A 13102-nucleotide genomic window follows, 5' to 3' on the forward strand; every position below is an offset into this window, starting at 1 on the left:
ACATGATCTCTTTTCTCTCTGAAATGGTGAGCATGGAATACAGCCCTCGAAGAACCAGCATCAGCAGCTGTAAGGAGGCAGGCCGGCCGGGGCGCCCGCTGTTGGACGCTGGCTTCCAAGTTTACTACACGATGCCAGGCCATCCCTTGGTGTGACTTTCACTTCCTCTTCTTAACCATATTCTGCTCACAAATGTCTAAACAGTAAGTAAACCTTCCGAATATTTTTCCAGTTTTGGTTAATTCCCCGTAAGGAGAGAGGAGTAGATATTTGCTGCTCTGAGTGCAGTCCGCAGGCCGGCAGAGTTGGCCTCAGCCGCGAACTTGTTAGGCATGTCGAATTTCAGGTCCCACCCCAGGCTCAGTGGTTCAGAATTTACATTTTTCACTGTATTTCCAGGTGATTCCTGTGCTCATTACAGTTTGGGAACCCTGGACACGTATGACCCCCTTCCTTACTTTTATGTCCCTCCTTTCCTGCGTGAACCTGGTGCTGATGTGCACCCCCACTGCCTGGGTCAGTTATGATGAAGACAGCAGATGAAGGAGGTGGGCAATGGGCAGCTACGGGCCACAGATGCCGCGAGGATGTGATCGGAACCAGAATACAGCAGCGCCTGGCTCTCGGATTGTTCAAATGGCCAGGCAGCACATCATTCACTTTCAGGTAGAGAAACATTTCTTAAATAGATTTACTCCTGCACTCTGATCTCTGTGCAGAGGATAACCATATTTCTCTTAAAAACTTCTGATCAGCGTAAAATGGCTTTTATAGCGGATTACATCGGAAGAATGGCTCCCAGGGGGTTTCCCAGTGGTTCTTAGCTCGGGCAAGGAAACAGTAGGCGTCAAGTGGTTCAGTATTAAACCACAACAGTCCTGTGGATGCTTACTGAATATTTCCTTAAGATGCTCTATTTCCAAGGAATAGTCTCAGGATCAACAGTTAATATCAGGCGTCAGGAATCAGTTATTGCTACCAGGAAGCTTCTGAAACAACAACAGAAAGGTTGCGTGCAGATGAAGGCAATGTTTGCGTTACATTTATTCTGTGTTGGACTGAAATATTCCCAGTCCGGTTTGCTGCGGCTACGTGATAGAAACACCTCCTGATTCCCAGGTCACCAAGGCGATGGAAGCCAGCTCAGTGGTACTCAGCCAGAAGAGGGCGACAAGGAGTCACCAAGTTGTCTGCTGACTCCAGGTCACCACATTCACGTCTCACACCTCCTTCGAACAGAACCTACCGTACACTTCTTTCCTAAATTTCCCAACTTTTCACTCTTTAATTTCATCATATTCTATGATTTGTTGCTTTTTGAGGACGTGAGTGTGCCCTCTGTTAAGAACAAATAGCCTCTACCTTAAATGACAGTTTGAAAATAAAACACACTTCTGAAAGCCAAAAGGGTTATATGCCAAGTATTCTTATAAGTGTTTACAGATAGTTGCGGAACTTTTGGACTTAAAGCCCTATTGAACAACTACAAATATAACATGCTTTTCTGATTTATCCTTATGGGGAACATCTGAGAGGGAAATACATAGCGACCTATCACCTCAGAAAATTTCTGAAAGCACAAGAGAACAACCAGTTTTGTTTCTCCCTTAAATCATGAATGTTACAATTTTAAAATTGGTTTCCAGGTAAAAATATGTGATGTATATCGATTATATACATTCAAAGTGTTCTGAGTCCAGAGCCTTGAAAATACACATGTAGCTCATTCCAAAAGGAAAGTCACACAATTATACTACCAGAAAGAGCTTCTAAATAAAACTCAGGAAATGCTTTAGCTACATATGAATGGTTCTTTGCTAACTTCTGGGCCAATGGAATTTTTTTTAGCAAGAGTTTGCAGGAGAAAGTTTCGTGTAGCAATACTATCTATCTTTCATTGAGAAATAGGAGTTGACAAAAGGCGTCCTTGTTTATGGAGACTTTAGTTCTGATAGGATTAGTGACTCACATGAGGCACTTGACCCAATTTGGGAAAGCAGTGGAGACAACTCCTACCATAAAATGGAAGAAATTAGATATTAGTTTTATGTAAGACAGTGAGACGTAGCTGAAAAGAATAAAGATAGATTGTTTCTCTTCCAGCCAATAGTTTCTGTGGCTGCTGGTGTATCATATTTCAAATATTAGAAGTCCATTAAGTGACTAATCTGCCTTACATACTAATTTTAAGATATGCCTTGTTAAGACTCAGTAACATGAAGCACTGGTGGAACAAGAAAGATTACTTTGTATATTTTCAATACCTTTGTCTTATAAAGTCTCATACACCCTAATATTTACCCCAAATAGATAGCTAGACAATTTTTTAAGTTTAAGAGGCATTCTAGAACAATAAAAAGTATCCTTTTATAATCTAATATGTTCATTTTGTAACACTGGAGAAACAGTATCTTGTTGTGACCAAAGGCTGCTCCCTGTTTTATCAGTTTGCTAATAAAAGCGAAACTTAAAAATCAGATTTTTGAAAAATTTTTACTGAATGTTGAAATGTTGTCAGGAAAAAAATAGCTGGTATTTGGCCTTTGAACAGAGTTCAGTGTGCCCTTCCAGTGGCAGAGGGAAGCTGTTCAGTGTAATAGGACCATGTCATACAAATGGTCTTGATTGATGTGAGTTCAGCTAATCTGGGATTTCTAACAGTCAACCAATTTTTTAGCCAATTTGACCAGATTATGATGACTATTTAGTAATTTCAGTCAAAAATTATAAAGAAGTTGCTTATATAGACAAACTTTTCTTGGTCTTTCTGTTGAACTGAATTACAACTGGTTTAAATTTTTAAAGATTTTTTTTCTTATGTTGGTAATTCATTAAAATGCCTGCATAACATTGAATAGTTACACTTTTCACTGTTATTATATATCTTTAAATTGATATGCACTTCAATATGTTTTTATTTCCCTGAGAAATACAAATACGCGTATTTTAACAATGTAGCACGTATGACTTAAGAAATATACAATATTTAGAATTATTATTTTCCACATGTTAGTAATTTTTTTTGCAATAGTGTTACCGCATATTGGAAATATATTTACTAATAATTTTAGAAAATTATATTTTTACTAAAGTAAGTAAAAATAGAACTACCATGTGATCCAGCAATCCCACTCCTGGGTATATATCTAAATAAAATGAAATGAGTCTCTCAAAGAGATATCTGCACCCCCATGTTCACTGCAGCATTATCCACAACAGTCAAAATATGGAAGCAGACTAAGTGTCCAACAGATGAGTGGAGAGAGAAAATGTGATAATTATACACAATGGAATATTATTCAGCTGTAAAAAGAAGGAAAAATTGCCATTTGTGACAAAATGGATGATTCTGAAGGACATTATGCTAACTGAAATAAGCCAGATAATGGAAGGCAAAACTATATGATGTACTTATATGTGGAATCTTAAAAACAAACAAACAAACAAAAAGGCGGATTTCATGGAAACAGAATAGAATGGTGGCTGCCAGGTCCTGGGGGGACAGGAGGGGAGGTGATGTAGGTCAAAGGGTAGACATTTTCAGTTATAAGTTCTGTGGCTCTAACTTACAGCAGGTGACCATAGCCACATAGGCACTGTATACTTGAAAGTTGCTGAAAGGAGATCTTAAGCATTCTCATCACACAAAGAGTTAACTGTGTTATCTATGTGAAATGACGGATACATTAATTTATCCTGATATTGGTAATCATTCCACAATGTATTTGTATATCCAATTATCACATTGTACATTTTAAATATATACAATTATATTTGTCAATTATTCCTCAAAAAAGTTAAAATAAAAATTATTTTGGCTTATAAATGCTTATATATTTATGTTTCAAAGTACATATATGGCTTTCACATCCAACACTGTGAAATATATAGCATATTAGACTTATCACATATTTATTTAGGATAAAATCACGAATATTATGCATTAGTTTAAGTAAGCAAGAAATGACTAGACTGCATGCTAAAGGTGTTTTTCAGTGATGAATTCTATTCACGGAAAGCAAATGTAAGCCCTGTTAAAGAGAAATATTTAGAACAAATGAAAGAAAGGGATTTTGAATTATATTAGCCTCCCTGTCCCACTTTTTTTTTTTAAACAATGTAATACTTTCCTCTTAGGCTCTGTGTGACCATCTGCCTATTACAGGGGCATCGTGGGTAATAAATTGTATGTTATCTCCTAGATAAAGGAAATGGTGCACTACCTAACACAAAACAGATGCTCAATGAGTTACCAACTTGTTTTTATTGTCTATGCGGATGTCTGTGCATTTAAGGGCATGGAGTCTACTGTTTTAGTAGTAATGGCCACAAGCATCCTCTGTAACAATTAGAAAACATGTTCTTTTTTAAATCTGAGTTCTATTCTGAAATTCTTTCTCAGCGTGTTTATGGGCTAAAATGCCAGCACAAAGAGACAACCTAAGTGTCCCCTCATCAATAGAGCAATCATTTAATCAGTGAATAAATAAGGTTCCTTTTCTCTATCAATGTGCTACTTTTCACAATTGCTAACTTCCTTCTAAAAATAATCTCAAGCCTGAATTTAAACCTAACCTGTTTTTCCCACTATGTAAGGCTGTTTATTGCTCTAATTCCATAATGAAGTCCACTATACAGATGAAAAGTTTATTTTTATATAATTTAATCATGTTTGTCGCCACATAGAAGAGCCCCCCCCAAAGGTGATGATCATGTGTGTTTGCATTTGCATTAGTCAAAATAAATGCTTGTAGCATAATATTTAAGAATTGCTTAACAGAGCCGTCATTTAAAGCTGTATGGGGGCGTGAGAGGTATTGGCACCTACCTAGCATAGCCAAATTGGTTGAATTACCAGTGTAGGCTCACATTTCTCTCATAGATAAAGAGTCCTTTGCTGTTAACGTTTGCACACAAATCAGTATTCTCTGTGACGGAACGGTAGGGTTGTGCTTATTTTGACAATAAGACATTGTCAAATTGGTGCAAGATTGGAATAAGAATTAACAATTTCCACTGTGTTAAACTCATAAAAAAATGATAACAAAATATGGTGGCTTGGAAAACGTTTCCTGACAAAGTCCAGTACATCTATCTGACCAGCATGTTACAAAAACGTTGAAGCAAAGTACTTCGTTTTCAGCGAATATCCTTAGTAAGAGATTTGGGGGCTGTTTTATGTTTTGTTCTATTTTGCATGTTAGGTAGAAAACATTTGGCTCAGAAGTTCTCTTAGTCACATTTTTACTATCATCCTGAATATCTTGTCTCAGGCAATGATGTGCGGCGCCGCTTTCACGCTGGCCCCGTCTCCCTCCGCGTCCGTTTCTGCTGAACTGATTTGAAGTCAATTTCATCCCCAGCGCTGAGGGATGAGGCCCTGGCAGTTCTGGCTGGGGATCCCTGCGACAGCCTATAGGAAACAAGGCCTCGAAAACCCCCTACCTGAAAAGACCCACGTTATGGGGGTGAAACCAGAACTCTGGCTGAAATCTCCAAAAGAAAGAGGGTTAGGTGTGAAGTCTGGAGGAAGGAGAAATGCTTTCGCTCCGCTCTTCTGAATAGCATTGGCCCACTTACGGTTTATTTCTGAACAGCCTATCAGCAAAGCCATCCTAAGCAAGCCGAAGCCGAAGGACTAAGAATTTTTTTAAAGACGCTTTTTAGAAGTTTGGGTTATAAAGAGAGTGCCTATTTAAATACTGTCTTTGTTTAAGGGCGGCATGGACTGTGCAGAGCCCAGGGGTGCGCGCGGAGGTTCTGAAGGCCGTGATAAGCGACGATCACCCCACTGCAGCATAAATCATCCTAGCCGACTTGTGAGTTCCGACAGTGAAGGCTGCAAATTCCAGGGTACGGCTCCATTTTCCCAGGGGCAGGATACTGCAGGATACCGGAAAGATCGTTTGCTGCTGTTACTTTTTTTTTTTTTTTTTTTGGCAGAGGCCAAAACTGCTTGGGGGGCTGGTCCCAGAAGACCATCAGCAAACCTCACCCTCACCCCCACTCTCCGCCGCCGGAGCCCGCTCGCCCGCAGCCTGCGGCAGGGACGCCCAGGCGCCCGTAGGTGGCGCCCCACGCCCGTGCCTGCGCTTCTCCCCCGCGCTCTGGGCGCAGCTCGGAAACCCGGCGCGTCTCCCCAGGTCGTTAGAGCTCAGAGCAGGCATTTTAATAAATAAGCGCGGGTGCCAACGCGCTCCACCAGCCCCGAGGTTCAGAGGAGCACACACAGAAACCCAGGCGGAGACACCTCTTCAATTCCTGCCCAAACCTGACATTTCCCAATCTGGAGATCCCGGAACCACAGCATTTACACCATTAAGAGCCCAAGATTTTTCTCTCCATCCCAGTCCTCTTTTTTTTTTTTTTTAAGAAAATTGCTTTACCCACTAATTATGAAAGTGATCACGCTATTCAGGATTAAGACTTGGAAGGAATTTGGAAAAGGAAAGAATCCAAAAGAAGAGGGGCGACCGGCGCTTTTGCGGTTGCCTAATTTTTAAAAGAGGCATCTGGGAGTATTTGGCTCTGGGTGTTTGGGTGAGAGCTGGACCTGGGCGGTGCAGGGGAGGGCGCGGGTGCGGGGCGCGGGGGACGGGGCCGGGAGGGGGCAGCGCGGAGTCCTCAGGGCGTCCGTGGCGCTTGGCTGTGCGGTCAGGAGCCCGGAGGAGAGGCCGGGGCGGAGGGGTCCGGCGGAGACCAGCAGCAGGGTGCGTGCCGCACGCGAGGGCCCCTCCGAGGCTGCGGGCCCCGGTGCGGTGCAGACCCGGTGCGGGACGCGGGGCGGAGCAGGGCGCGGTACGTACCGGTGCGAAGCGCGGGGCGGACGCGGCGCGGGTCCCGGGCGCGGCGCGGTGCACGCGGGTGCGGGGCGCGGGCCGGCGCGGGAAAGCGGCAGGGCGGGGCGGCGCGGTTATTGGCCACGCGCGGGGAGAAGGGTCGCGCTCGGTGTCTCCTCCCGCCAGCTCCCGCTCATCTTCTCCAAGCAGAACAACTTCGCGGACGGCGGTGCTCGCTCATCATGGACGTTCCAGGTAACCAAACCCGCCCCTGCCCTCCACTGTCCGCGCGTTAGTTGCCTTCGTGCATATATTTCAATGAGGACCGTCGCGGTTCTGCGTCTGGGCGGAGTGCGAGCGAGCGGGAGAGAATATCGAAATCATTTTGTGCAGGGGCTGAGGAGAGAGCAGCCCATGGAGGAACAACTTCCCTCTTCTTAGAAAGACTGTCTAAGACTATCGGAGGAGTTGTTCGGAGCCTGTGGGCGGGGAGGGGAGAGGTTTCTTTTCTTTTTGTTTCTCGACTGGGTATTGAGATGATCTGTCCAGTTTAGCGGGGGAAGAAGGCGCCCGGGTAGAAGTGCGGCGCGTAAGTTGGCAGAAGGCTGCAGGGGCTGCCTCCTGGCCGGGAGAGAAAGAGCCCGGGGTCTGCAAACCGAAGCTGCATGATAAGCCGAGCTCGGGGCTCCCACCGCTGGAATCCTCTGGTCCTGCGCCAGGAGAGGGATCCGAGGGGCTCCGCCAACGGGGCTCGCTGCTGGCAGGGGCGGGGGGCGGGCGGGGAGGCGTTGGGTATAGATGTTTGGTTTTAGGATTTCTCTCTCTTTTCTGTATTTTTTTTTCTCACCCCGACTCCCCTGCCCCTTAATCTTATTCAGCCCAAGGAGCTTCCTGGGGATTTGTTCTTTGGGTGGAAAACGGATAAGATCTTCACCAAATGGATTGCTTAAAAAAAAAAAAAAACCGAAACAACTCTGGGTTGGAGAAATAGAGGGTGAAAAGGAAAGCAGGGAAGGGGAAAAGGTCTCTCGGTGTGACTTTAAAGAAAATGCCGCTGAAATTAAAGCGGTTAAGCCTCAGTGGATTTTTTAAAAAATTTTTTTGCCTCTGTCTTGTGCCCTTCTCTGCCTTGGGCTGAAACGGTCGGGGGCGGCGTTGACCGCGTCTCTGAGGGTCGCCGACCATGTCATTATTGCTGAGGCCCCGCAGAATCGCGGGTCCCTTACCTGACCGCACCCCCGGCGCGCGCCGCCCGGGAGCCTTCAGGGATGCCCTGCCCAGTGGCCCTGGCGGTCCCTGGGACCTGTTGTGCCGTTCAGGGAGAGGGGGTGGCAATGCGCGGGACCAAGACGGTGGCCTCCAGGGAGGGGGCCAGAGCGCCGCAGGGACCTGCTCCCCGCGCCTCGTCCCCACACAGCTTCACTTCCCTGTCTAAGGGTTTGGGTTCTCTGCCCCGACAGGTCCGCTGGCGCCTTTCTTCTGAGGACGACCCTGGCCTTGACCATCCGAGCAGGGTACCGAGGCCAGAGGAGGCTCCCCGCGGCCCTGCGCGTTCCCGCGCGCCCTCCCGCTCCCCTCCTGCCCCGGCCCGCCTCCGCCCCAGCGCGCCGCACCCCCCAGTCCGGATGCGGGCGCCCGGCCGGGGACCCCGCGGGCCGCCGCTGACCATGTCCGGGCGCCGGGGGGCGCTGCGCGAGCGGCCCGGCTGCGGCTCCTGCCTGGGGGCGGCGCTGGCCCTGCTGCTGCTCCTGCTGCCCGCCGGCTGTCCCGTGCGGGCGCAGAATGACACGGAGCCCATCGTGCTGGAGGGCAAGTGCCTGGTGGTGTGCGACTCCAGCCCCTCGGCGGACGGCGCCGTCACCTCCTCCCTGGGCATCTCCGTACGCTCCGGCAGCGCCAAGGTGGCCTTCTCTGCCACGCGGAGCACCAACCACGAGCCGTCCGAGATGAGCAACCGCACCATGACCATCTACTTCGACCAGGTCAGCGGGCCGGCTGTCCCCTCGCCTCCTGGCTGGGGCGGCGAGGGCGGGGGCCTGGGCGCGCAGGAGGGTCGCCGCCTTCCCGGAGGTGCAGTGCCAGGCTCTCCCCTCCTCTCTGCCCTGCCTTTCTTCTTTCTCCAGAAGGCTCTCCTTTTCACTTTGTAGCTTTTTTTTTTTTTTAATATAACGAATCAGCTCAGTGGGCAGTTGGGTGACTGAGAGCCCTGTAAAGCTAAGCCTCCCGCAGAGCTAAGAGATCTGAAATCGATTTCCCCAAAGGAAACCGTTCGTTTCACTTTTCGCTGGGGTGGGGGCCGTCATTTGTGGTGGATGGGCTTCCGTCACCCCGCTGGCCAGCTTGGAGACAGACTTTATTTAAACTCTCCAAGCTCAGCGTGGGGGTTCTCCGAAGGTCTCAGCCAATGCTTAGAAAATACGTACCTATTGCTCATTTTGTAATGGACTGGGGAGAGGATGCTTGTCTTCAAGAAAAATAAGTGGGGAAGGGTGTGGGGGAAATAGCAGGGAAGGTTATATATAAACAAAACAAAATACAGTGTGGTTATACAAATGTAGCATATATAAAACATAACGTACAAACACAGTATCAATACAGTACATGGTGTGGTTATAGAAATAACAAATAATATAAAGAGCAGTGGCTTAAGTTGCCCCAGCCACTCGACTTCTCCCACCCGGTTCAAAGCAGAAGGCTCTGCATTGTGTCCAGCCCTTGGCCATCCCTTCTCTGGGTTACTGCTGTGCAGGATGAGAGGTTGTGACCTTACTCCTGTGTCCTCCCTGCCCACCTTGGTTTCTGTTGTTCTCCAGAAGCAAAACATTATGGTGGTTTCCAGACTTTTCCTCATTGTTCCATTCCTTTGTCCAAAATACTTGCCACAAAAATGGAGCTGTGGGCTCACTGTGCACACTTGACTGAGGCCCCTTCTGTCAACCAACTCTCACCTGAAGAATGACCAATCTGCGCACCCCAAAGCCTCTCCTTGGGTCGTGCATTTATTTGCTTTCATTGTTGTTAAAGGATGATGTGTTTGAAATCTGGGGAGGTGGTGTTGGAGAGGTCCCTCTTTAGTCTGTGTTTTTACAAGACATAAAAGACATCTTTATTTTCATTGTGTCCAACCAACACAGACAGCGATGAGTCATATTTCACAGATTTTATATCCATCGTCTCAGTTCGGTGTCGAGTGGACTCTGTGAGGTACAGGAGAAGTTGTAGTGGGTGCTAATTTTATGGACGAGCAGACTGAGATGGAGCAGGCTGAAGGGTGATTGTCTGGTTCCCCAGGTAGGGAGCAACTGAAACCCGCTTTTCTGGGGCTGCTGGCTGTTCCCTCATCGACGGCAGGGCCCTGGAATGACCAGTTTCCTGAAGTAAAAACGGAGGTGACAGCTGAGGCAGTTGAGTTTGGAGAAGCAGCGCCCAGGGCGTGGATGGAGGAGGCTTTGTGCTTTTTTAACGCGTCGCAGGGCAGACGGAGAGCCGTGGAGGGAGGAGGACGGGCGTTCGGAAGGGCACCGTCTGTAACAGTGGATCCTGAGAGTCCCCGAGCCCTGCAGTCGAGGGGAGCGGAGTGGTGCTCGCAGCGCCCTGAGGAAGCCGGTGGGGGCGCCCTCCCCAGGTCGTCCCAGCGGCGGTCGGCGCAGCTGTGCCGTTGCTCTAGGAGTGGCAGTTCTCCGTCAGTACCGAGAGCGTACAGAGGAGCAGCGGAGGGTGTTCGGATGAAGTTTATTTTCTGAACGTATGACAGGAGCTCCCACCTCGGGCTTGCTGTTGTTGCTGGCTGCTTGTTCTAAAAGCTGAGGACGCCAGGAGAGCCTCCGCGCTGTGTTAATTGAGTTGCGCATCTGGGTGTGAGTAGGAACGGCGGCAGTGTCCAGACAGGGTGGCCTGATTCTTCCTGGAACATCTGAAAGGGAATTGGGTCTAATGGGGGACCTCCCGCAATTCAAGTTCTGTTTATGACGTCATAGCACGCTCATCCTTCTTTTATTTGGGAAAAAAACCATCTGGAGGGTCACGTGACTTAGCCCCTTGGCCCATCTGGCCACTGCTCAGGCAGGTTGGGGCGTTCGCGCGGTCTGGGCACCGGGGGCCCTTCTGCTCCCCCTGGGTCACTCAGGCTCACCTGCATGACGTCATAGCTCAGCTCAGGCAGCAAGCATCCTACTCAGAGGACAGTGAGGGGAAACTGTGAAGCCAGCATTTATCGACTGTGGTCTTTGACTCAGCAGCCTTTACTGAGCACCTACTGTGTGCTGCCGGGGGCTGGGAATGGTGGAGACAAACACCCTCAGTCTGCTCAGTCCTGACGCACGCAAAGTTCGGCCCCAATCTTTATGGGACAGGAGTTATCTCATTTAATTGGCCTCTTATTTCACAGCCCTTTCTCCCCTTTTCAGTCCAGAGCTCTGTTTTGGTCAAAGCTTCAGAGACCCCAGAATTTGGTTCATGTCCCCAGGATCCCCCCAGACCTCTGCTAAGACTCAATTCACAGCTTGTCTACTGACCTGATGGTCTTCCGTTCCCTCCCCTCTGCCCTGCCCCCAACACACACAGTTGGCATCTGCTTTTTCGATGCATAAATAAAATATACTTTAAAGAAACCTTTCTGAATTATGATCCATTGGAGTCCTTTTGAAGCCAGTTCCGGCTGTAGGATGTTTTAACACCAGTGCCGCCTCCTTCCTGGGGCAGCCTTGACTCCCCGAGTGGATGCTGCCAGCTCTGCAACCCGTAAAGGCACCAGGGCGGGGGCTTTGTGCGTCTGCTGGCGAGGGGCATGCTACAGGTGTGCTGTGTCCCCTGTTCTTTTCCAGGTATTAGTCAACATCGGCAACCATTTCGATCTCGCCTCCAGTATATTCGTAGCACCGAGAAAAGGGATTTATAGTTTCAGCTTCCACGTGGTCAAGGTGTACAACAGACAAACCATCCAGGTGAGTGGCTTTGCCAACAGGACCCTTTCGGCTTGGGATTAATAGTCCTCGTGGCTGCAGACCTGTCACATTCTCCGAAGGGGAGCTGACCAGGGACCTGGGACCCAGCTGCATCCTCTAGGTCAGGTCCCTGACGTGGCTCCGCAGCAAGGATGAGGGGGAGGCGAGAACAAGCGGATGGAAGAGGGTCCTTCCTGGTCGGCTGAGCGTTTCCCCTCTGCGTTGCAGGTCAGTTTAATGCAGAATGGCTACCCAGTGATCTCCGCGTTTGCAGGGGACCAGGACGTCACCAGAGAAGCCGCCAGCAATGGTGTCCTGCTGCTGATGGAAAGGGAGGACAAAGTCCACCTCAAACTGGAGAGGGGCAACCTCATGGGAGGCTGGAAGTACTCCACATTCTCGGGGTTCTTGGTTTTCCCGCTATAAAGGCAGAGCCCCCCCGGACGGTGGGGAAGTTGCTGTCCGGACCCAGGAATCCACCCTCCCTCACACCCTGAACTCGCCAGAACAGGACAACTTGTCTCCAGCCTCCTCCATCAGAAGGTTGCGGTAGAAGAGTGATTTCCTTCTCAGCCTCCAGTATTTTCTTTGACTCTTGAGCATTCCTTGGGAACCTGGCCTCTAATTAGTTTTAGACGACAAGGTCTTAAGGAGAAATGAAATGATCGATCTAAGCAATTTGTCCCTGTGATTGTAAAGTCAATATCGGATTTCATTGTTGGGACCATTGACTCTTCTTCTGTTTGTATGTGGTGTCGCTGTCCCCCTGGGAGGAGCACGGCTGACCCCGGGCTGGACTGCAAGCGCGGCTCAGAGCAAGAGCCCTGCACGTCACCGCCCGCCCAGCGGTCCCTGAAACCTGTTCCCTGTGTGTCTGTTCAGCCTTAAGAGAAAGAATGGCTTCTCTTTCATTCTGTATTTTCCCCCGGGTGGATGGGAGGACTTAGGAGGGGGACCGGGACATTGTGTCAAGAAGTGCTTTATCTGGAGAAGCAAATTTTGCACGACTGGACTGCAACTTTTGTTTTGTATTGTTTGTGTATGTGTGTGTGTGTGTGTGTGTCCCACCAACCCCCTCGAGAAGCTTTACTTTTCTTCCCACACTCAGCCCTCCCTCCTCACCCCTGCTTTTATTTTTTGTGCTGGGGCGAGGAGAGAAAATGTGGGCTGAAGTCCTGGATGAGACCAAACAAAACAAAACAAAAAATACCTGTGTATTTTGTTTTGGATGAGACCAAACCAAACAGAAGGTATCTGTATGTCAAAGTGAAAATGACAGATGGACATTTCAAAGAGATTCTCTCAGATGCACTTTTAGAACTAACAACCTGGAATTTTGTTTTTTTCCTTTGATTTACGTTCTGGAATACTTTTAAGAGC

The 13102-nt window shown here is 48.4% G+C and overlaps 1 protein-coding gene across 2 annotated transcripts; it reads left to right on the forward strand.

The window, feature by feature from the left end:
• Positions 1-6676: 6676 nt before the first annotated feature.
• CBLN2 (cerebellin 2 precursor) lies at positions 6677-12446 on the forward strand. Of its 2 annotated transcripts, XM_072952256.1 has the most exons (5): positions 6677-6798; positions 6990-7034; positions 8240-8761; positions 11603-11722; positions 11951-12446. In XM_072952256.1, exons 3-5 carry the CDS (start codon positions 8405-8407, stop codon positions 12146-12148), a joined length of 675 nt encoding a protein of 224 aa, XP_072808357.1. In that variant the 5' UTR covers positions 6677-6798; positions 6990-7034; positions 8240-8404; the 3' UTR covers positions 12149-12446. The 2 variants fall into 2 exon arrangements, with proteins under 2 accessions (XP_072808357.1, XP_072808358.1); XM_072952257.1 differs by lacking the exon at positions 6990-7034 and having other exon boundaries at positions 6685-6798.
• Positions 12447-13102: the final 656 nt, after the last annotated feature.

Source organism: Vicugna pacos, chromosome 30 (assembly GCF_048564905.1).
Source record: "Vicugna pacos chromosome 30, VicPac4, whole genome shotgun sequence".
Taxonomy (NCBI): domain Eukaryota; kingdom Metazoa; phylum Chordata; class Mammalia; order Artiodactyla; family Camelidae; genus Vicugna; species Vicugna pacos.